A 23,068-nucleotide genomic window follows, 5' to 3' on the forward strand; every position below is an offset into this window, starting at 1 on the left:
AAACTACTCATAAATTCATTATTTAACCTAAAAAAGAAGTCCCATTCCAAAATCCTTTACTACTCTACAAATCTCCCTGTCTTTATTTCATTTTGCTAAATGGATGCCACCTCCCATGCTTTGAAATGTCCCACACAAAGCTAAAGGCAGCTCAGGAACTCAAAGCCCTCACAGCCCTGATTTAATCTCTTCCTCAGCAAACTTCCCTGGTCGGTCATTTGCCTCTTTCTGAAATGATTTTTCCGCATTCTCCAGCCACCAAACACAGCTAGGTAGAAATCTGGCTATTTGTCAAAACAAAAAGATCTTCATCTTTATCTCACTAACAGCGGGCCCTCCACTGGAAATGAAAATACCGTGGATAAAGCACTCTGCTGGCCCAGGGCTTGTCAGCAACAACACAGCTCTGTCACACCACACAGGCACAGCCACCCTGTTTAAAAAAAAAAAAAAAAAAAAAAAGCGCCCCGTTTTCCCAAGATCACATCCCAGTGAAATGCAGAGGTTTTCAGCACCGAGTTGATGCTTTATCATTCAGACAAGAACAATATCAAATCAAAATGAGTCTCATCTCTTCCAAGTGGACTTAAAAGTCAAATTAAAAACAACGAAAGGCAGAAGCAGATTCAAAATCCCTTGAAGAGAGAAAGACGTTTCTGAAATTTCCTACTTTTATGGACAAAAGGACTCGAGACAGTTTCAACACGGCCTCTTCTCAACAAAGAATTCCTCCCCACTCCACTTAGTTTGTACCCCTGTCTCTGGTCTCTCCACTCACCATGGTGCCTCCTCTTCTGGACCAAAGGCTCCCTACACTTGGTCCTTCACTAGGGCATCCGTGCCCTGACCCATGCAGACCTTCTGGACTATCTCCCCACAACATGCACATTTGCTTCCCCGCCTCTGCACTACACCCCAGCTCTGCATCCATCAGGGTTCCTCTGCTTTTCCTGAACCCTGTGCTCTTCCCTTACTCCCCTTCTCACCATTTAAACCCCGGGCCGCCTCTGCCTGGCTCCTCTCCCCCTCTGCTCTCAGCCCCATCTCTCCTCTTCACTACGTTTACCTTGGCTCTTGCTGAACCTCATCCATGACCACAATTCCGCAGTTACCCTGTCCCACACCGCCATCACTTCTTACACCCGTCCTCTCTTTCCTTTCAGCTTTTCTGGTCCCCGAGTTGTCCTATAAACGTCCTGGCTCTCATCTCTATGTCCCTGCACCCTCCCAATACGCTCTCAGTCCTAACTCCACCTGGGACCAGTCCAGTGTTTCAGTCACCCTTTCACTTTCAAGAATGTGCACCCATCGCCCACCACTGACCCGTTACCTTTCTCAGACCCTCGCAGTTCCCGCCCACCGCCGGTCCCAGTCCTTCAGCTCATCCCGCCCTGCACTAGTTCACACCCTCGTCACGTCTGGCTCTTAATCACTCTCTCTCTCTTCTGCGCCCAACTATCGCCCCAGCTCTGCCTCTCCCTGCCGCCCACTCCCAACTCCAACCGCAGTGCCCATCGCCCCACCACCACCCCCCGCGAAGCTCTGCTCCTACACCTAACCCCGGGGTGGCTCCCAAACGCGGTCTTCCAGCCTCACTCCTCGCCCGGCTTCCCGAACACCCTCCCCGGTTTCTGCCTCCTCCTGCCTCCCAGGCTGGCTTTTCTCCTGCCTTCCTCTAACCCTCACTCCCTTCAATCCTCATGTCTTTCTCAGACCCGTTCCCCGCAACCGCCCCTCAAGCCAGCCTTCCTCTCTCCTCCTCGAGGCTCGGACCCAAACCCAGCCGTCGCCCACCCCGCTAAAACCCAGCGCGGGCACGCCCGGACCGGACCGCCGTCTCCCGCCTCCCGCCGGCCCCCGCCCCGGGCGCTCCGGCCGCCGGCGCCGCGGCCCCGCCCCCGCCGCCGCTCCTCCCGCCCGCCCGCGAGGCGCGCGCCGCCTTTGTCGCCCCTCACCCGGCGTGAGGATTTTGCTTCTTTAAAGGGGAGGGCCAGTGAGCCGGAGACTCCTGTCCCCGCCTCCGAGTCTTGGAATGGGCACCCTGGCCGCCCCGGACCCCGTCTCCCCCACTCCCTGGAGGTACCCTACCCCTCCGCCGCCTCCCCACCACCTCCACCCCCTTCCTCCACCGGCCCCCCCTCTATTTACCGCCATCGTCTGCACGCGCGAGCTGTCACCGGGGCGAGACAACCGCGCTCGGACCCGCCCCCTCCCCGCCCATTGGTCCGCGCGCCGGAGCCCCGCCCCCGGCCCCCGCATTGCGCCAACGGCGCAGCGCTGGGCCCCGACCCCGGCGAAGGCGAAGGCTTCCGCTCGCAGGGTTCGCGCCGCGGGCGCAAAGTTTAGGGTCAGCCGGGACCGAAGGCCAACTGAGCCCCGCGTGAGGGGCGGCGGCATGGCGGGACGCTAGGAACCGAAGTTTGATTGAAGCACAAGAGGGGTAAATAAGGAGGTTTCCAGACAAAGAGACTCTTAAGGTACCGAGTCTTCGGTCCGTCCCTCCTCCTTAAAGGGCCAGACTCTCCCTAGCCCTTCTCCGCCCCCTTCTCCCCAGCCCTTCAGCCGAGGAACGGGGAAAGGAATATGAATTTCCCGCACTCTTTTTGGAACTCCTTTAACATCCCTCATCATCGCCACGGGGGAAAAAGCCTTTCTCACTCTCCCGTCTATGCTTTTATTTTTTTTCTGTTAAAAGACTTAAGTTTTAACAGGGTTGTTTGTTCTGAGCGGGGGTAGGGGGGGGGGGGGGTCCTGAGACAGCGCCTTCGGTAAAAGTTACTGCTGGCTTCCGGACGGGAGAACACGTGTCTGACTTTTGTCATTGATGACCGAGGCGGGATTCAGCTTTTTATGGAAATCCCCTCAAGGAAGTTTCACTCCGTTAACTGAAGACGAACGTTCTGCAGATCCTGGGGATGGAGACCAAAGGGAAATAGAACGGCGGCTCTTACAAGCCTTCTCTGTCTTAGAAAAGGTCTTTCCCTAGCAGCCTTTGGGTACATTGTCCACACATAACTTGTGAGTGGTGACGGCACCCCAAATAAAACCAACACTGTTACATCACCCAACACATGACTAAAGCAGGTAAAAGCTTATATTTAAATATGAGGACAAGGAAAAAAGCATGCGTTATCAGCTACACTGGCACAAGGCTACACACTTGTAAATATGAAATAGAGAAGCATGAAGGCCAAAGGGAAACAGCACTGCATGTCCAAGCATGAAACTACAATGCCTGGAGCCAAGCTCAATTATGTGTGAAACATTTCCAAAGGCAATTAACTTGGACATTTTTAAGAGATTTGATGGAAGAAAGGACCTGGCGACTGATTGATTTGGTGAGGATTTTGTCACGAGTTCAAAGTTAGATATACAATTCAGCATTCCCTTTGTTGTCTATCACCTTTAACATTATTCTTTTTAAGAAATTCTTATCTTACATTATAGCTCCTTACTTATTTTCTGCCTTTGGTCCCCAAACTGCCCAAGAAAATTCTTGGAGAATAAAGATTGTATCTTATTCTTTGTTAATTCCCTAACAAAGAGCCTGATGCATACTAGGAGCTTTTGTTGGGTGAAGGATTGGAAAGATACTTAAGACATCTGAAGGAAGAGGTACTTACCCTAAGAATAGCAATCTCCAGCAGGTAAAGATTCTCAGTGCTGTGAGCATTATTATTACATCAGTGTTCCTCAAAGTATGGCCTCTGGGGCTTTTGGGATCCCTAATACCCTTTTGGGTGTGGAAGTGGTCTAAGATCAAAACTATTTTCATAATATTTGAGATATTATTTGCCCTTGTTAATGGATGACATTTGTACTGATGATATACCAAAAGTAATGACAGGTAAGCATAACCAATGGATACAGACACCAAGGGGGTGAGGCATGGGGGAGGGGTAATGGGAGGATAAGGACACATATGTAATACCTTAATCAATAAAGAAAAGAAAAAATGACAGATAAAATTGTTACTGCCTTAACACAAAGCAAAGCAATGGCATTAAATTGTTCTAGCAATCAAGGTTTTTATTCTTGCCACCCAATCACAAGGAAAAAAAATACCTGTTCTACTCAAGGAAATCCTTGGTGAAGCACTAAAAATTATTGTTTTATTTAAGTACAGGTCTTTTCAATAATTCTACTCAATGGATGTATGCAGAAGGCACTTCCTTATCTAAGCACAATCATTTTCTTGAAGAAAAGCACTTGTACTATTTCTCTGAATTTTGAACTGAATTAGCAACTTTCTTCATGGAATACCAGTTTTCCTCGAAAGAACAGCTAACGAATAAACTAAAGTAATTCAGCCTTAGGGCTCTGACAGATATTTTGTCAAAAAAACACACAAAACAAAACAGTGAGCCTGACAAGCATGTGTTAGCAAGGATAAAACTCATGCCCTCAAACAAAACTTAGAATTTTTGAACACCTGTATCCATCACTGTGAGCTTATCAGCTACCCAGGGATTTTCTGGTGAGAGTGGTTGTGATATTAACAAATATAACTTTTTGATACTGTACGGTGAAATGTGTGTCAAAATTCACAAGATTAGCAGTATTTTCCAAATGACCAATGCACCAACCACACCTTGGTAAAAAGATCCCTTCCAAGTGCAAAATAAACCAATGAATGCTAATATATGAGCACAAAAAATTCACTGAGTTTGAGATTCCACATTGCAACTAACCTTTAGTGGAATTGTGATGTAGTATCAAAGAATTTCCACAATTACCTGAAAAGATTTTGTTGTTGTTAATTTCACCAGAGGTCCCTTTTTTTTCCTATTGATTTTGAGAGATAGAAGGAGAAGGGAAAAGAAAGAGAGAAAAACATTGATGTGAGAGAGACACATCCACTGGTTGCCACTCCAAGTGCTGTGCCCCTCCAGCCAGGTACATGCCCTAAACCGGGAATTGAACCCAGGACCCTTCAGTGAGCAGGCTGCAACTCTACCCACTGAGAAAAACCAGCCATGTTTGAAAATATTAATACTAGAGGCCTAATGCATGAAATTCATGCGGGGAGGTGTCTCAGTCCAGCCTGTACCCTCTTCAATGTGGGTCCTCTTGGGGGGATGTCCGACTGCCAGTTTAGGCCTGATACCTGTGGAATTGGGCCTAAACCGGCTATCAGACATGCCTTTCACAATCAGGAACCGTTGGCTCCTAATTACTCACCTGCTTGCCTGCCTGATTGGCCCTAACCCCTCTGCCTGCCAACCTGATCGTCCCTAACTGCTCCCCTGGTAGCCTGATTGCCCCTAACCACCTCTGCCTTGTCCTCACACCCAGGACTCAGGATTCCCTCCTCTAGCCAGCCGAAGGCACCTGGGACCCAGGCTTCTATCCCTTTGGCTAGCTGCAGGCACTCTTCTCACTAAATTTTTTTAAATAGTTATTTTTCATTAAATATTTTATTTATGTTAACATGCAATAAGTTTAGTGTTGCCTTTAAATGAATTAAATATTTTTTCACTATAAATTTTTATGATGGGCCGAAACCGATTTGGCTCAGTGGATAGAGCAGCGTTTTTCAACCGCTGTTCCGCGGCACACTAGTGTGCCACGAGATGTTGCCTGGTGTGCCGTAGGTGCAGACAAGACAAGAATTTTATAATTTTTCACTATTTTGTTTACTTAATATTTCATAATAAAGTAATTATAAAATACTTTCTTTGTGTTTATTTGATTCCTATTCAAGAGAATTACTTTATATATAGTCAATATAGGCACAGAGTTAAATTTTTTAACATTTTCTAATGGTGGTGTGCCTCGTGATTTTTTTCATGAAACAAGTGTGCCTTTGCCCAAAAAAGGTTGAAAAACACTGGGATAGAGCATCGGCCTGCAGACTGAAGGGTCCTGGGTTCGATTCCGGTCAAGGGCATGTACATTGGTTGCGGGCACATCCCCAGTGGGAGATGTGCAGGAAGCAGCTGGTCGATGTTTCTCTCTCATCAATGTTTCTATCTCTCTCTCTCTCTTCCTCTCTATGAAAAATCAATAAAATATATATTTTAAAAAAAATTTATGATGGTAAATATCAATAGATTAACCTATATAAACAAAAGCTCTTTGGGGGTATTCAATAATATTTAAGAACAACTAGGAGTCCTAAGACCAAAACATTTAAGAACTATGTGTAAGATGAACGCAGACAGAATAAGAAGGCTATTTTCGATAATTCAAATATGAAACAACTATGCAGGATAGTTAACAAAAGGTTTTATTGTAGCTTCAGAGTTAAGAGCTTAGGTAGTTCATAAATGAGGAATGGAAAATAGAACCAGGAACACTGAACTTTGTTTAAAGACACAACTGATTACAAATGCAATCATGATACAGATGGCATTAAAAAAAAAAAAAAAGAAAGAACATTCAGAGACAGCCACAACAAAGGCTTGGGAGCTGAGGGAAAACAGGAATGGATGTGCTTCAATAAAAGATTAAAAGATACAGTTGTTGCCCTAACTGGTTTGGCTCAGTGGATAGAGCGTCAGCCTGCGGAATGAAGGGTCCCAGGTTCAATTCCAGTCAAGGGCATATACCTTGGTTATGAGCACATCCCCAGTAGGAGGTGTGCAAGAGGCAGCTGATCAATGTTTAAAAATCAATAAAATATATATTTTTTAAAAAGATACAGTTGTTTCTAACCCACTTTTTTTTTTTAAGCCCAACCCCTTTTTCTTTAGGTTAAAGGAAAATAAGTAAAATGTTATCACTATGAATAAGTATTAAAAACATATTTCCAGCCCTAACCGGTTTGGCTCAATGGCTAGAGAGTCCGCCTACAGACTGAAAGATCCCAGGTTTGATTCCGGTCAAGGGCATGTACCTAGGTTGCGGGCACATCCCCAGTAGGGGGTGTGCAGGAGGCAGCTGATCAATATTTCTCTCTCATCAATGTTTCTGACTCTCTATCCCTCTCCCTACCTCTCTGTAAAAAAATCAATAAAATATATTATAAAAAAGAAAGAAAAAAGACCATGAATCCTTAGAGGAACAGGGCAATCACCAAACTTTGCCCACTTGGTTAATTTTTTAAAAAAAATAAATAAATAAAAATGTATTTCCAAGCTTAATACGAGATGGTCCATACAAATGGTCCATACAACTGTGTTAACTGATCTGGTTACAAAAAAATACAAAAACCTGTATGCTGAATATATTCTTTGAACCCTCTCTACACTGCTTGTTCTCTAATATAACTCTTTCCACTGGAGAATTTTAACCTGCCACTAAACAGCAATGACCTCACAACTTCCCACCTTAAACATCCTCACCAAACGCCAGTACCTTCAGCACCATTAAAAGATGCAAGAGCAGAAGAGAGGCAGCATCTCCTTCCTGACGAAGCACTCTTCTATTCTCCATTGAACCTCGCAAGGAGCCGATGAAATATGGAGAGTCGGAATCACCCCACTTTACAGATGAGACCCAAAAAGACCATCCTGATTGAAGCTGCTGGGCAAATTAGAGTACTATGGCTAGCACCCAGCCATCTGTCTCTCACACATGGTCTCTTCCCATTAATAGGCTGCCTCAGAACAACTGTCACATCTAATCGCTAGCCTTGCCTTTCCTACGTGACAAAAGATTTCTACCCTTAAAAACAGGTCAGTGCCATCTGATGGGGCAGAAATGTGCTGGGAAATGAAACAGAGAATAAAAGAGAATTAGGATTCTTTGTCATAATAGTTCCAAGAATTTTTTTAACCTGCTAATTTCATCACAGACACTAGGAACTATTTCTCTGCCATCAATCACCTTATGAAAATATATATATACACATTATGCCAAATTCCATCATAACAGAATAATTTCCAGATCTCATCGAGTGTGTCATAATGGAAGAGTAACTGGGGGGGGGGGGGGGGGGCACTAAGAAAACCGGCTGTCAAGATTGCTTCATACAAATTTCTCCCACTCATTTCTAAAAGGTTCTATGTTTATGAAGGAGCAGTCCAGCTTCCCAGAAACTGAATGAAAGGCCTGAAGGACTACAACATGAAGGAGGAAATTCCATGGAGAGGATCCCAGATAAGGTGTCCGAAAGGCAGGGCAAGGTCTTGCTCCCAATAAGCCAGTTGGATATTTCTCACGCCTGCTTTATTTCTGTCTTCCTGCTGTCTCCCCTCAGAGACTCATTTTTTGGATCAGGATCTCTGGAGATACTCTAATGAACCCTATAAATCCTATCCCCCCAAAACTGTGCACCTATACAAAAGTCTCCAGTTTTAGGACATCTTAGGCCTCTTGAGGCTCCCCTTGGGGGTTGATGACATGCAGTAATGTTAGAACCCCTATTTTAGGGTCATAGTTCATGCATACTCCGGCACCATCTAATAACAAATTCTTCATTAAGCACAATACAATCTCCACAATCTGCTAGGGAAAGGGCAAATATGTTTTGTTGTGTTTTTGTCTTAAGAGTTAATGAGAAAACCAGTGAAATACAGAGATACAGATGAAAGGGATTTCCCTAGATGTGGCCAAGTCAAGGCTGCATGACATGTGGGAGGGATGGTGTTAAAGAGATGACTACCGAAGGTCAAGCTAGCTGGCCTAAAAGGTCCCTTCTTACCTAAGAGACTGAATGACAGAAACTCACTTGGGGAAAGTCCACCCCAGGAAGTGACTGCTCTAAGGCCAAAGACACCAACCCCTGAGAGAACCCCCAACTTGTAATACAACTGGTTTCAGCCACTCCACATGGCAACTGTAACTAGGGCCTGCAGCCCAAAGCACTCGCAGGGGTCTTCAAACTACGGCCTGCGGGCCGCATGCGGCCCGCAGAGGAGTCTGATCCAGCCCGCCAGGTTTTTTGGGCAGTGAGTGCAGCCGAGGTGTTACAGTAGGAATTAGTAGTTCATATAGTCCGGCCTTCCAGCTCTCTGAGGGACCGTGATCTGGCCCCCACTTTAAAAAGTTTGAGGACCCCTGACTGATATGGGAAGGGAGGCTGTGGGGAGAGACAGGCAGTACTGCGAGTTACAAAAAGCCACACATATACGTCAGTCCTGCATGACTCCAGATCTTCTGTGAATGTCTTCAAAATGTTCAAACTATAGACCTTCCTATCTTATACTTTAAGAGCCTCAACTTTCAAAACCTGGAAGACATGCTTAACTGGGAGTTTCTATTACCTGCCAGGATTTTGAGATAGAAATTTCACTTCCTCATACTGAAGCCTCAAAAATGAATACTGGACCCACTGGTGGGAAGGAATGGTCAGTTTTTAGTTATTTTCTTCAGTGGAACAGTGACACCAATAGAGGTTGGGGAAATGTGACTACTTGGTACTCAAGATCCAATGAAAGCAAGCAGGAGGCAGTACAGGAACAAGGTACAGTGAATCAGAACAGCACAGCAGGAACCCTCAATGGATACAAGAAATGGACCAAACATTAAATAAAGCATAGTGTTTCCCCTAATTCCAGCATTTGCCTTATGCCTCTACATCTTTGCCATTTGCCAGTATCATCTGTATTATAACTTAATAGTTCTCTTTTCAAAAAACTTACCCTCACCCTAAGGGATAAAGAGCTAGTTATAGTTTTCTCTAATACACATTAGAGTAAGACATGTGTTAACGTAACAAGGTTTTCCACATTCCATTTGGAATCATCTGGCACCACAGAGGTCCGGTGTCACACTGACACAGGTTGGTTGCTAGGAGACCTGGTTGTGAAGTTTGGTCCTGATTCCAGCCTTATGTCTAGGAAGCCACTGCTTTCCCATCTTACAGGAGAACTAGATGAGCCCCACAGCTGCCCTGCCTAGCTCTGAGAGTCAAGGTTGACAGATTTCTATGTGGCTCTGGCAAAAGTAGCCACCAAGGTGACTTGTTAGCAGGATCCTAGAAATTCCCCAGTTTCTGCTCTTTTGGGGGTAGCTACAGGTGGGGAAAGGGGTAATGCATTTGGAAGCAAAGGAAGTTGGGTAGAAGACAGCCTAGTGTAGAAGGAAGAACATGAGATTTGAACCCAAAAAATATGGCATCTCCATTTAGCAGCCAAGTTTAAGGTTTTTTTTCATTTGTAAAGTGAAGATAACCATGCCCCTTTTCCTTAAATTTATACATTTGCTCCCAATTTTCAATCAACCAGAGCTTACAAAAATTCACACACTGATATTCCTAGACTACCCTTGCAAGACCCATCTAAACTTCACACAACTAGTCTATGGATAACATTTGGGCCCTTCTCACTCATTACTAGTTCCATTTTTGGCAATTTTGCAAGTAGAGGCATATTTGTTAAAATGTATTGCATTACCCGCCTTTTTTAGTGATAATTTTTTTTAACTGACACAAAGGACAAACACCAGCAAAACTAGCAGTTCTTAAAGCCTGAGCTGGACTTAAAGCTGGTCAAATGTGTGCTCATAAAAGACTGGCGGCAGCCTACAGAAAAATACAAGTAGGTACATCTGGATGACAGCACATAAATCAGAAGGCCAAAAACATAAGGTCTGTGCATTTTATTGTGTGTAAATCATATCTAAAACATACCTCAATTTCAATATAGCAAAAATAAACCAGAAAAGCAGGGGGAAGTGAGCACAAATGCAGGGGACAGGTTCTCGAATTATGAAGTTGAATCGAGCTTCCTGCTAGCAAAGCTAAAAGGATCTACTAACAGATTCTTGCTGCAGAGCCCTATGTGTGAAACCAATCTCTCCTTAGGGCCTTCAAAGAGGGCCAGTATCCTTGAGGACAGAGTGGCAGTGTGTACATTAGCGTCTTTCCTAAGACCATCCCCCACTGCATATGTCAATGTTAGCCTGACTGGACGTTTCTGCAGCAGGAGTGGGGTGGCAGGCAATGTTGATCAAATGAGCAGTTGGAGAAGCAAATGAGATGAAAAAGAGCTCAGTGTATCGAATCAACTGGGTGCATGAGAACTGGAAAGGCCTGGATACTGAGCCTTAGGCAAGGGGTTTGGAATTGACTTCCTAGTGTGACTAATCTAGCTAAACCAAAAGGGACTCTGGCATCAGCCCCATCCCAATACAATTCATAAACAACTGGCTTTGCTAGAGGGAGTACTAACTGCAGAATAACAGCCAAGAGCATTCCTGGGCACGTCCACTGAGCCCCGTGTAGCAGAGGCCATGAACTAGACCATTTTCTCCATCTTCGAGTCACAGGATCCCTGAGTTTTAACGGGGTACATGACTACTCAAATAAGAGGCTCTATGTCCTGCTGTCCCTTTCAACAAACAGTGGCCATAGTGGTTTAAGCAACTCCAGGTCATTTGTATCCTTAACCCTTTGCACTCCGAACCATTCTGGACATTGGCTACCAGCTACTCCAAACCATTCTGGACATTGGCTACCAGCTACCAGACGCTACTTTGCGAAACGTGCGTTGAATTAACTCAATTCCCCGTAATCACTAATAAACTGCAATGTCCCCTGAGAGGGGACATCCGAGTGATATGCTAGAATTCCGATGTCCCCTGAGAGGGGACATCCGAGTGATATGCTAGAATTCTGATGTCCCCTGAGAGGAGACAGCGGAGTGCAAAGGGTTAATAAAAGACACTGCTTTGTTCTCTCTTTCCCCAGTGGAATGCGGACACAGAGCTGATGAGTCTGCTTTGACCTTGCAGACAAGGACAACAAGCTAGTGGTGACTGAACAAGGAGATTAAAAAAACCCAAGTTCCCGATGACCTTGTAGAGTTAAACCTGCCCTGGACCATCTGACCACCATTGTTCTATTAAAAGAGAGCTTACACTTCTACGAGGCTCTCTTTGTTACACAGGACTCGGGCAAGTCCCTAGAAAAGTCAACTCTCAATTCACATCAGCAAACAGGTCAGAAAATGACATCCATAAACTAAGCTGGCCTCCTACTCCGCTAGGAGGTGAAGCACATCCCTGAGCAGAGCAAGAGTCCTTTATTGCAGCACAGCCCAAACACAAAATGAGCCTGCCCACTGGCCTAGGCCAAATCCACAATAATTGGAGATTCAGACGACTTTTCCCACCAAGGCCAGGCAGGGACGCCCCTGTCCTACCTCTGCCCCTACAGCAAGAGAGCTCCAAGCTTCTCCACTCTTCATAATTACCGATCTGGAGGACAGGCCAAGTCCAGTAAGGCAGGGAGTGAAACAGCTGTCAGGGGACTGTGTGTGAGGGTCAGGGAAGGGGGGTCTGGAGCCCCAGAACACAAGCCACAGCTGGGAACTGGAGGAGAGAAGCCTGGGTTTGAGACCAGGGCCCTGAGGGTGTAGCACCTGCTGCTCCTGTGGAGTCCCTTAGTGACAGAGCTCAACCATGCAGCTGCCAGTCACTAACGAATCCCAGCCACCGGCACCTGCTGCTGCTTGCGAATCTTGTTGAAGAGTTCCATGTACTGGACCATGGTATCTGCGGGGCCGTAGACTGTGTCGTGTCTGTTGCCAAACACTGCGGGAGCCCCTGGCGTGTGGCTGCCTAGAAAACTCTGTAGGAATTCGAGCAGCAGGCTCCAGCAGTCACTAGCTACCACACACGGGCCATATTCCACCTGGGACCAAAGGAACAGAGAATGAGGTGAGTGCAGGCAAGGAGGAGGACTTCTGGTTCCCTTTCCCCTTCTACCCTTGCTCCCATCTTCCCCAACCCCAAGCCAAAGACACACTCCTGCTGGCACAGCGTTGCTGCACAGGAAATATTCAACCCGAGCGCGGTATCTGGTTCCATGTGCAGAACCCAGGGTCCCTGACTCATACTCATACAGGGGATCAATAGAGTGCAGAGTGGACACATATGCTCACAAGTCTCTGCAAGACCAAACATCACTCCCAGGTACACCCAGCCTGGGCTCCAACCCTAAGAAATAATTTCCTGATCAATGTAGCAGGGGCCACAGGACACACATCTTTAGCTTTCTCACCGGGGAAATCACTGGAAACCAAAAGGAGAAACAGCACAGAAACAGCGGGGTTACGATTGTACTACAAAGTTGGAAATGTGGAGGATAAACACTGGGTTCCCCTTGGGTCTCACCAATGCAAGGTGTGTCTCAAGCTGAAAAGAGCCAGGAAACCTTGGCCCTCAAGTACCCTGGAGTTTTAGAGCAGTAACACACTAATGCCCGTTCTCTGCTGGGGCCACCTTTTAGGACTTGGCCATCCCCATGTCTCCTCACTTGAGTCCCTCCTTAAATGCTGGTCCTGTAGGAGGCTCACATCCAAGTCACAGTGCTCTCACTGGCGCTGCAGATTGCGTGGGGACGTGAGTCCCCACGCAATCTGCAGCATTTCTCATAGACTGACTTCAAAAATGATCTGTGTTCCGGCCCTGCTTTTGTAAAAAGCAGGCCCCGCAGCTTACGTATTTTTTTTTTAATCTCACACAGTGCTGGGCAGATTGTGGATTGCCACTGGTCCTAAAGCCAGCTGCCTGTCACACTCCCTCTGTCATTTTCAGTCTATCCCTCAACGATGAAATCATCACACGTACCCCCTTTCCACCAGGAAAGTGTATAGCATGGCAAAAGGAAAGGCACACCTTTGCTACACAACTTTTGAGGCCCATCTTAAAGCATACCAAGGAGAGATGTGTGGACCCACCTCCCAAAAGTTAACTGCACCGAAAGTTGACCTGGTCTGCTCCAATCCTTTTGTGAAGGAAGACTGGTCCCTCACAAAATTTGCCTGCCTCCCTTCGTTATCTCTTTCCTTCTCCAGAAAGCCAGCCTTTATAAGCTTTCTACCTGCTGTGAACCCAGCTTCCAATTTCCATCCTGGTCTAGAGTCGCCAATGACAATGGACAGGGGAAAAGGTGCAGGTGCAGGAGTCGGGTCGGCATAGACACCGGTTTGCACTCAGAGGGACATGGAAATCTGCAGTGCCCTCTGCTGAGCAGCTCCTTCAGCACATCCCGCTCCTAAGCCACCAAGGTCTTACCTCCACAGAGATGCCTCGGGCACTGGGCCCCATTGTGACCGTGCCCACCTTCACTAGGAAGTCACAGTACTGGTAGCGGGTGCCCCGGGTCTCAATCTTGCTGGCCTTGGCGTTCTGGAAGAAGCCCTTGAGCTTCACCATGAGCACGTCAAAGTTGGTGTCGGCGATAAGGCAAGGGCCGTTCTCAAAGAGGGCAAAGCAGCTTAAAGGGTGTTCCGAATTGTGCATCACATACATCAGCTTCCCGGTCTGACCTGCAGGGACAGAGATCCTGCTCAGCACCGAGACCTCGTCAGCAAACCCCAGACTAGAGGCAAATCAGGAACAAGGCCAGATGGCAGCCCGTTCTGAAGAATAGCATGTGACAAAGTGTACCCGCTCTTCAGACAAAGGTGAGGGGCACACAGGGAACTCGGCGTTAATAGCAGTTGAATTTTTAAGGTGAGTGACAGGGTCACAGATAGATAATGATGATGATGATTTACTCTCAGACTTTACATGTAGTCTTTTATACAATCACTAGAAGCCCAATGCACAAAGATTCGTGCTAGATGGGCTGTCCTTTTCCTGGGTGCCACACTGCCTTTCTGCTCCGGCCCAGGCCCTTTCGGTTCAGGGTCTAGAGCGGCCTCTTTGCACTCCAGCCCCGCCTTCCCACACTGCCCAGAGGCCCTGAGAAGACTGGGTGGGGCAGAATGCCTGTGTCATCGCTATGGCAACGGCACAAGTGTCCCGCCCACCCCCTCACTTAACAACTGTATGCAAATTTTAACCACCATCTTTGTTGGGTTAATTTGCATATAATTCCTGATTGGCTGGTGGCATAGCAGAAGTACGGTCAATTTACATGTTTATCTATTATTAGGTAAGACTAGAGGCCCGGTGTATGGGTGGGGTCCAGCCCGCCCGCCTTAATGGGCCCAGCGGGCTGGGGGGGAGGAGACAAGGGTAGACCTTGGCAGGTAGACCTTGCCAATTGGGGTGGGGGAGTGACCAGGGGCAGGGTGGGCAGGGGGAGAGGCTATGGGCGGTTGGCAGGCAGCCCCGCCACCTGGTTGAACTTCCAGTGGAGGGGATGATTTGCATATTAACCTTTTATTATATAGGACGGGTCACATAACAAGGAAGATGAAATAACAGCATTTCAATATGCCAAATGAAGCAGATGCTCTCTTCTGTCCACTCCTACCTTCCTTGGCCTCTCCCTCTTTGATATATAAGTGGCCCCAGAGACACAGCAAAGGGGAGTATCTGAGCATGAGGCTAGGAAGATAGACCAGAGCCAAGCAGTGCTACATCTTGTCTTCCATGCTCACGAAGCCTGGACTCCATTCTAAAGGCAATGGTGAAGGCTTGGACAATTTTAAGCCATCAGCTGACTTGGGAAGCTAGCATGCATGACAGCAGAAAGAACTCAGCATCTGGAATCCAAAGGTCTAGTTTTCTCATTGATTACTATAGATTTTCTGCAAGAAGGAAGCAAAGTTATATATATTTATATATACTAGAGGCCCAGTGTGTGAAATTCATGCACCAGTGGTGTCCCTCGGCCTGGCCTCTGGAATCAGGCTGAAACTGGCTCTCCGACATGCCCCGAGGAATCCTGGATTGCAAAAGGGTGCAGGCCAGACTGAGGGACCCCACCAGCACACTATTGGGGTCAGGGAGGGATGCAGGAGGTTGACCAGCTGGAATGGACCACAGGAGGGCTCCAGGGCATGTCCAGCCTGTCTTGCTCAGTCTGATTGGCCAGATCCCAGGAGCAAGCTAACCTACCAGAGTGTCTGCCCCCTGGTGGTCAGTGCATGTCATAGCGACTGATCAACAGGTCAACTATCTGCCCCCTGATGGTCAGTGCATATCATAGCAAGCATTTGAGCAACCTTAGCATATCATTAGTTTTGATTGGTTGAACAGACAAGAGAACACACTTAGCAAATTAGGCTTTTATTATATAGGGTGTGTGTGTATATGTGTATATGTATATGTGTGTGTGTGTGTGTGTATGTGTACGTGTGCACAGGTGCGCGTGTGTGTATTTTTTAAGTGGAAAATGGAAGAAGGCAAATGGAAAGGAATATTTCCTCATAAGTACAAGAGTTAATGGATAAACTGCCACAATCTCAAATACTTATATTTACTAAGTACTTAAACTATTCCCAACATTGCCCTAGGGTTTAAGAAGCATACATGTAGAGGACTTAGCCTCGGCCTCAAGAAGCTAATAATCTCACTAGGGATAGGTTAAAAACTTTAGGACCGAAGCTAGGATACAAAGAGAGGGCAGGACTCAGTCACATGGAGTGTGCACCAGTGGTGTCCCCCAGCCTGGCCTGTGGAATCGGGGGTGAAACTGACATTCTAGGCAATGATGAAAGAGAGAAGGGGGTGGGGACCTGGCTGCCACTTGCTGAACACAACAGGTTCTGCAAAAACCTCCCTGCACATCCCTTCTGACTGCCTGTTGCCAGTTCCCACCTTTCACCTCCCAAATTCACTTCAAACACTTCAACCCTCAAAAAGACATCCAAAGTTGATCTGTCATTATGTTCTTGTGCAAACTCACTGTAATAACATAATTCATATGAGTCTGCAAGTATTCTTACTGTCTTGAAAATGTTATGAAAGTCAACAAAATGAAAAATGGAAGAAGACAAATGGATTATGGGTCCCAGACCACCACCACCACCACCACCACCACATGGAAGCTTGTTACAAATGCAAATTATCCACGCACCCCAGACCTACTGAGTCAGAAAGTCTGGGAGAGAGGCCCAGCGACCTGTGTTAACATGCCCTCCAGGTGATGCTAAACGCTGGTCAGTGTGAGAAATGCAGATCTAAAGGCACAAAGCCAAGAAGCAGCAGAGCTGGAATTCCAATTAGGCTTTCTGACCTCAACTTTATTGCTCTTTCCATTCTACCAACTACATGTCAAGAATGATTTCTCTCTAACTGGACTGTAGTTCCTTAAAAACAAAGGTGTGATCAGGAGGAAAATAGCCCACACCAGGTAATTTCATAGAAGTAGTGTTTCTGTATATATACAAACCGGAGGCCCAGTACACGAATTTGTGCACCAGTGGGGTCCCTCGGCCTGGCCTGCGGGATCGAACTGAAACTGGCTCTCCAACATCCCCCGAGGGGTCCCAGATTATGAGAGGGCACAGGCCAAGCTGAGAGACCCCACTAGTGCACTATCAGGGCTGAGAGGGATGCAGGAGGTTGGCCAGCCAGGAGGGACCATGGAAGGGCTCCAGGGCATGTCTAGCCTATCTCAGTCCCAATCGGCCAGACCCCAGCAGCAAGCTAACCTACGGGTTGACTGTCTGTCCCCTGGTGGTCAATGCATATCATAGCAACTGGTTGACGAGTTGACTGCCCCCCTGGTGGTCATTCCATGTCATAGCGAGCGGTTGAGCCACCTTGGCATATCATTAGCATATTACGCTTTGGTTGATTGAATGGGTGACCAGATGACTGGACACTTAGCATATTAGGCTTTTATTATATAGGATGTTTTATTTTCCAAATGCTTTCGTAACCATTATATCTCTTGATTCTTATGTCCTTCCTACTGAAGGCAAAACAATGGTTAACACTGTAATTTTACAAATGATGAAACTCAGTATAGGTCTTAGCTACCGCTTATTAAAGGTTCATTACAGCTGAAACTGGTTTGGCTCAGTGGATAGAGTGTCGCCCTGCGGACTGAAAGGTCCCAGGTTCAATTCCGGTCAAGGGCATGTACCTTAGTTGCAGGCACATCCCCAGTAGGGGGTGTGTAGGAGGTAGCTGATTAATGATTTTCTGTCATCGATGTTTCTAACTCTCTATCCCTCTCTCTTCCTCTCTGTAAAATATCAATAAAATATATATATATTTTTAAAAAGGTTCATTACATGACAACCTCAGTTCTTGTGCTTTGCATGTATTAACTTATTTAATTTAATAAGTACTACACTAAACTTAATTTTAGGGTGCAAAAACAGAACCCTCACCAGACAGTTTCATTGGCGGTGAGGTGGGGGTGGGGTGGGATTTAATACAGGGGATAGAAAAACTAAAACACCAAATGGAATGATGATGTTATCCAAAAATTAGCAACACAAGCAGCCATTATATCCCTAAGCCTGGAAGGAAATGGATAGAGATGTGCTGATATTAGAGCCATGAGCAAAGGCTGCACAGCAGGAGCTAGAACCAAGAACACAGCCGGAGACACTGCCTGAGGGAGAGACAAACTGTGGTCTCCCTTTCTCCCGTCCTCTGATCTCCCCCAATGCCTTTGCAGGAGAAGTCCAGGGAATGGATCTACGGGGAAATAGGAAAATTACCAGCATAGAAACGGCCGCAGGTTGTGGGACTTACCTATGTGTGGTTAGTATGTGGCAGAGCTAGGATTCATTTATCTGATTCCATGTCTAGACTCTGAATCACTGTGCTATGGAACTGTCAAAGGGAAAGTTACTGCAGAACCCAGATTCCCCAACTCATATTCAAAGATCCTCTTCGCCTCCTTACCATCACCACCACCACCACTATCCACAGCCATCTCATCTCTTAATACATTTAATACAAAAGGTGATTCATCAGTTAAGGTTATGCTAACAAGGTAGCCAAAGCCACTGTCCAAGTGTGGGAAACAGGAAGCCTTTCTGCAAAAAACTCTAGAAACTCTAAAACTCTATCAGAATCCTACACAAAAACATCTGAGCTTAAAGGAGTCTTTCTCAAACTTAAGAGTGCATTAAGGGAAGCTCGTTAAAATGGAGATTATGAGGCCCACAACACCAGTCAGTCCATAAGCAGAGCCAGGAAATTGCATCTTTAACAAGTAGCCAAGATGATTTTGATGTAGTTAGTAACCAACCCTCTGAGAAGCACTGCTTTAAAAATGCAAAGTGCAAAAAGACTAGAACATGAGCCAGGTCTAAGATGAAGGATCAAGAATTAATGAATTGCTGACACTGGTTTGGCTCAGTGGATAGAGAATCGGCCTACAGACTGAGGAGTCCCAGGTTCGATTCGGGTCAGGGGCATGTACTCTGGTTGCGGGCACATCCCCAGTGGGGGCTGTGCAGGAGGCAGCTGATCGATGTTTCTCTCTCATCGATGTTTCTAGCTTTCTATCCCTCTCTCTTCCTCTCTGTAAAACATCAATAAAATATATTAAAAAAAAAAAATTAATGAATTAAGCCCTACCTGGTTTGGCTCAGTGGTTAGAGTGTTGGCCTGGTGACTGAAGGGTCCCAGGTTTGATTCCAGTCAAGGGCACATGCCTGGGTTGTGGGCTCGATCCCCAGTAGCGGTGGGGGAAGGGGAGGCTTCAGGAGGCAGCCAATCAATGATTCCCTCTCATCGTTAATGTTTCTCTCTCTTTCTCTCTCTCCCTTCCTCTCTGAAATCAATAAAAAATATATATATAAAAAAAAATCTACACTAGCCAAAACCAGTCTGGCTAGTGGATAGAACGTCGGCCTGTGGACGGCAGGGTCCCAGGTTCGATTCTGGTCAACGGCATGTACCTTGGTTGCGGCAGCTGATCAATGTTTCTCTCTCATTGATGTTTCTGGCTCTCAATCCCTCTCCCTTCCTCTCTGTAAAAAAATCAGTAAAATACATATATATTTTAAAATCTACACTAATAAAAGAGAAACACACAAATTAACCATCACTCCACTACGCTAAGCCACACCCACCAGCCAATCAGGAGCAAGTGTGCAAATTTACCCAACCAAGATGGTGGCTGGCCACCGAGCTAGAGCAAGCAGGTTTGGGTTTCCCCCAATGATAGAGGAAGCCAAGCTTCCCACCCGCCCTGGCTGGCCCTGGCTTCTGCTCAAGGCTACAAAGTTTCAATTATAGAAGATAAATAAATCCCAACAAAAATGGCAGTAGCCACAGAGCTGGAGAGAGCAGGAGGCTTGGGTTGCCCCCAGCATTGGAGGAAGCCAAGCTTCCTGCCAGCCCTGGCTGGCCCTGGCCTCCACTCAAGGTTACAAAGTTTCAATTATAAAAGATAAATAAATCCTAGATACTTGCTTCCAGCTGGCCCTGGCCTCCGCTGAAGGAGGCGTTGAAAAAGAAAAAGAAAAAGGAAAAGGAAAAAGTAAAAGTAAAAGGAAAAGGAAAAGGAAAAGGAAAAGGAAAAGGAAAAGGAAAAGGAAAAGGAAAAGGAAAAGAAAAATAGGAGGGGCTGGGACCTTGGGTCCCTTGGGGGTAATCAGGCCAAGATGGAACTGCAGGGGCTGTTGGTGGTAAGTAGATCAGCAGGGGGCCCAGTGGGGGTGAGTAGGCCATCAGTGGGGGTCAGTTGGAGGTGATCAGGACAGCGGGGGTGGGGGCACAGTTTGGAGTGAGCAGGCCAGCAGGGGGGCAGTTGGGGGTAATCAGGCTGGCAGGGGGCATTTGGGGGCAAGCAGGTAGGCAGGTGAGCGGCTGGAGCCAGCAGTCCCAGATTGTGAGAGGGATGTCTGACTGAAGGTTTAGGACCGATTCCTGTAAACCAGCAGTAGGGCATCCTTCGAGGGGTCCCAGATTGGAGAGGGTGCATGCTGGGCTGAGGAACACCTGTGCACAAATTTCATGCACCGGGCCACTAGTGTGTGTGTGTTTAAAAAAAAAAAAAAAAAAAGAATAAATTCAGAAACACATCTGCCACATGTTCAAGAATATCACTCTTAGAAGATATCAGTGAACATAAATGTCTATCAACTCCAAGCCAGGATGCAGCCATCCCGCAGACGCATCTCACTGACCTTGGCTGCCAAGGGTAGAAGCAGCCGTGTGATAGGTCTCACAGTCTACACAAAATGTTCCTTGCTTCTCTGCCCCGAGCATCTCCAATTTCCGGGTGAGGAGCTCCACGGTCTGCTGGACACTCTTGCCCTCCGCCACAGGCATCTGGGACACACTGGAAGGGAGAGAATCAAATTGTCAGTATCCAGAGACATGAGCACTGGCTAAGCCACTCCATCTCCCACGGAATCACAGCTCACCAGGACCATAGAGACCACCTACTGCGACCCATTTATTTTAAAGATGGGAAAATAAAAGACCTACAGTCCCTAGGAACATAGATCTTGTGATTCTCTCACAACAGCGCAGTGAACGTCCTATCACACCAGAATTTCCTAAGCATGGCAGGTGCACCAACATTCAAGAGAAGATTTTAGGAGACACATAGACAACCCTTGACAACACTGTCGTGTAATGAGTTTCCTTCACAATTATTTCAGTTCTGACTATCTCAAGGAGATAACCTTAATGTGAGGTATGTTTATCCCAACTCTTAACACTCCGAATGTGTGTAGCCAGTACAGTAAACCACAAGCCACACGTGGCCATTTACACTTAAATAAGAATGTAATCCAAACAATGAAACAAAAAGATGTTATTTCAAAGACTTCCTTCTATGGTAAGTAAAACTAGCTTCCCCTTTAGAGTGGTAGTTAACAGTCCCAAGCCCCAATTATATGCCAGACAGTGTCCAAAAGCCTTGAGATAAATAAACTATTTGAATCCTCACAATGGCCTTAGGTGTGCTATTATTTATCTCCTTATTACAAACGAGGAAACTGGAATACAGAGCGGTTGACTTGCACAAGGTCACACAGCTTGATGTGGTGTAGCCAGGATTCAAAATCAGGCAAACTGGCTCCATATCTGTGTCCTTAACTCCTATAGTAGACTACTTCCCTAGGGATATAATTAAAATACTTTTAAGAAATAGATTTAAACGGAAACATTAACAAATACTAGCATATGTAGTACTTAGCTATGTAAAAATCAGAAAGATGGCCATTTGTGAGGGAATTTGGGGAGACACTGCATTACTTGATAATCAATCAACCAAATGAAGCTATAAAGGTGGAGTCCTAGTTGTTGCTAAAAATTGTCACCACTCTCCATCAAAAAAGTACTAATAAGGAATGATGATGATGTACCTTATTTTGAAACATAAGAACATTCCTAAAATGATGCTACTGGGGTGAGAAGTGCCAGGAGTCTGAAAAAGTTGATGAGGATCCTAACAGAGAGCCCTTTCCCTCGGTCTGCCCTCTCTACCGAGAGAAGAGGGGCTTCCAGGGCTCCAAGCCTCCGTGCTGCACACTCGCCATTCCCATCGCCCACACATCCCCCTTACCCTGGGAATCAGAGGAGGCCCGTGGTGTCAAATGTAGTAAACACAAACGCAATCACTGACAAACTGGCAAGAGCCTGTGCCAACAGGAGTTTCCACAGGCTCTGACCCGGGAAGCCGAGAGTCAATGACTTCAGATAGCCTGGCCTCCAGGCCTCTCCGATTGGAAATGCTTACACTTACTGCTGTTAAAAAAAAAAAAAAAAAAAAAAAAAAGGCTCTGAAATCTAGCATTTTGGAACTAATGACTCCAAGAGCATATCTTTCCCTATCACCCTGACTTACAGTGAGTTAGAGATTTTAGAAGTTCACAGAAACAACACAAATCATGTAGAAAACAGGTCCCGAAGAAGTGATGTGCCTAAAACCCAAATCTCCTAATTCCCAATAGCCCTCCCCTGACCCCCAAACCGAAGACTTTAAAATGATCAAGCTAGAAATTGACATAGACTGGTCTAACTACATTTAGTGGCTGGAAGGAGAAACAGGTGAAAACCTAAAAAAAGATACTGTCTCCTCTTAGCCCAGCCCTGCCTGCTGATGAGTTCTAGCCCACACATCCTCTTCCCGACCTTGAGGTCCCAACCCCGGCCTCACCGGCGGGAAGATGTGCCAAGAAAACGGGAAGCAGGCACCCAACCACTGATGGCTTCCTAGGATAAAACCCAGGAGGAAAGGGGCGCATCTCCAAGGCGCCAGGCCCGGAGACTCCACAGCCCTCCCTCAAGGTGTCCCCGCACCCACACAACCCGAAGACACGGTGCTCAACTCCCGAGGGACGACAGACCCGAGCCCGACCCTCCTCCAGGGTACACTCCGGGCTCCGAGGGCCCTTCACGACCCCAAGTCCAGCCCCACAGTGTCCCCTGCGGCCCTACCAAGTCACTCCCATGATGTCGGAGCAGGAGGATGGCAGGATCAAAGAGCTGAAACGCAGAGCTCTCCGGCCGCGCGCAATTAGAGAAGCCCCCTAACGCAAGCTCTGGTGGAGGGGGTGCGGCGGGGGAGGGGGGCGCT

General features: G+C 46.7%; 1 protein-coding gene across 2 annotated transcripts in view; it reads right to left on the reverse strand.

Moving 5' to 3' along the window:
• MED20 (mediator complex subunit 20) overlaps positions 1-23,055 on the reverse strand; it is a 53,343-nt gene extending 30,288 nt beyond the window's left edge. The window contains exons 1-4 of one of the 2 annotated variants that reach the window (XM_084890314.1): positions 22,930-23,055; positions 20,667-20,821; positions 13,906-14,159; positions 11,532-12,520 (exon numbers count right to left, since the gene is read on the reverse strand). In XM_084890314.1, the coding sequence (XP_084746440.1) occupies positions 12,305-12,520; positions 13,906-14,159; positions 20,667-20,821; positions 22,930-22,943 (639 nt within the window). In that variant the 5' untranslated portion in view covers positions 22,944-23,055 and the 3' untranslated portion in view covers positions 11,532-12,304. Of the gene's footprint in view, positions 1-11,531; positions 12,521-13,905; positions 14,160-20,666; positions 20,822-22,929 lie in introns of those variants that run through there. The other variant, XR_014795555.1, reaches the window with a different exon arrangement.
• Positions 23,056-23,068: the final 13 nt, after the last annotated feature.

Source organism: Pipistrellus hanaki, assembly GCF_964339955.1.
Source record: "Pipistrellus hanaki genome assembly, chromosome: 7".
NCBI lineage: Eukaryota > Metazoa > Chordata > Mammalia > Chiroptera > Vespertilionidae > Pipistrellus > Pipistrellus hanaki.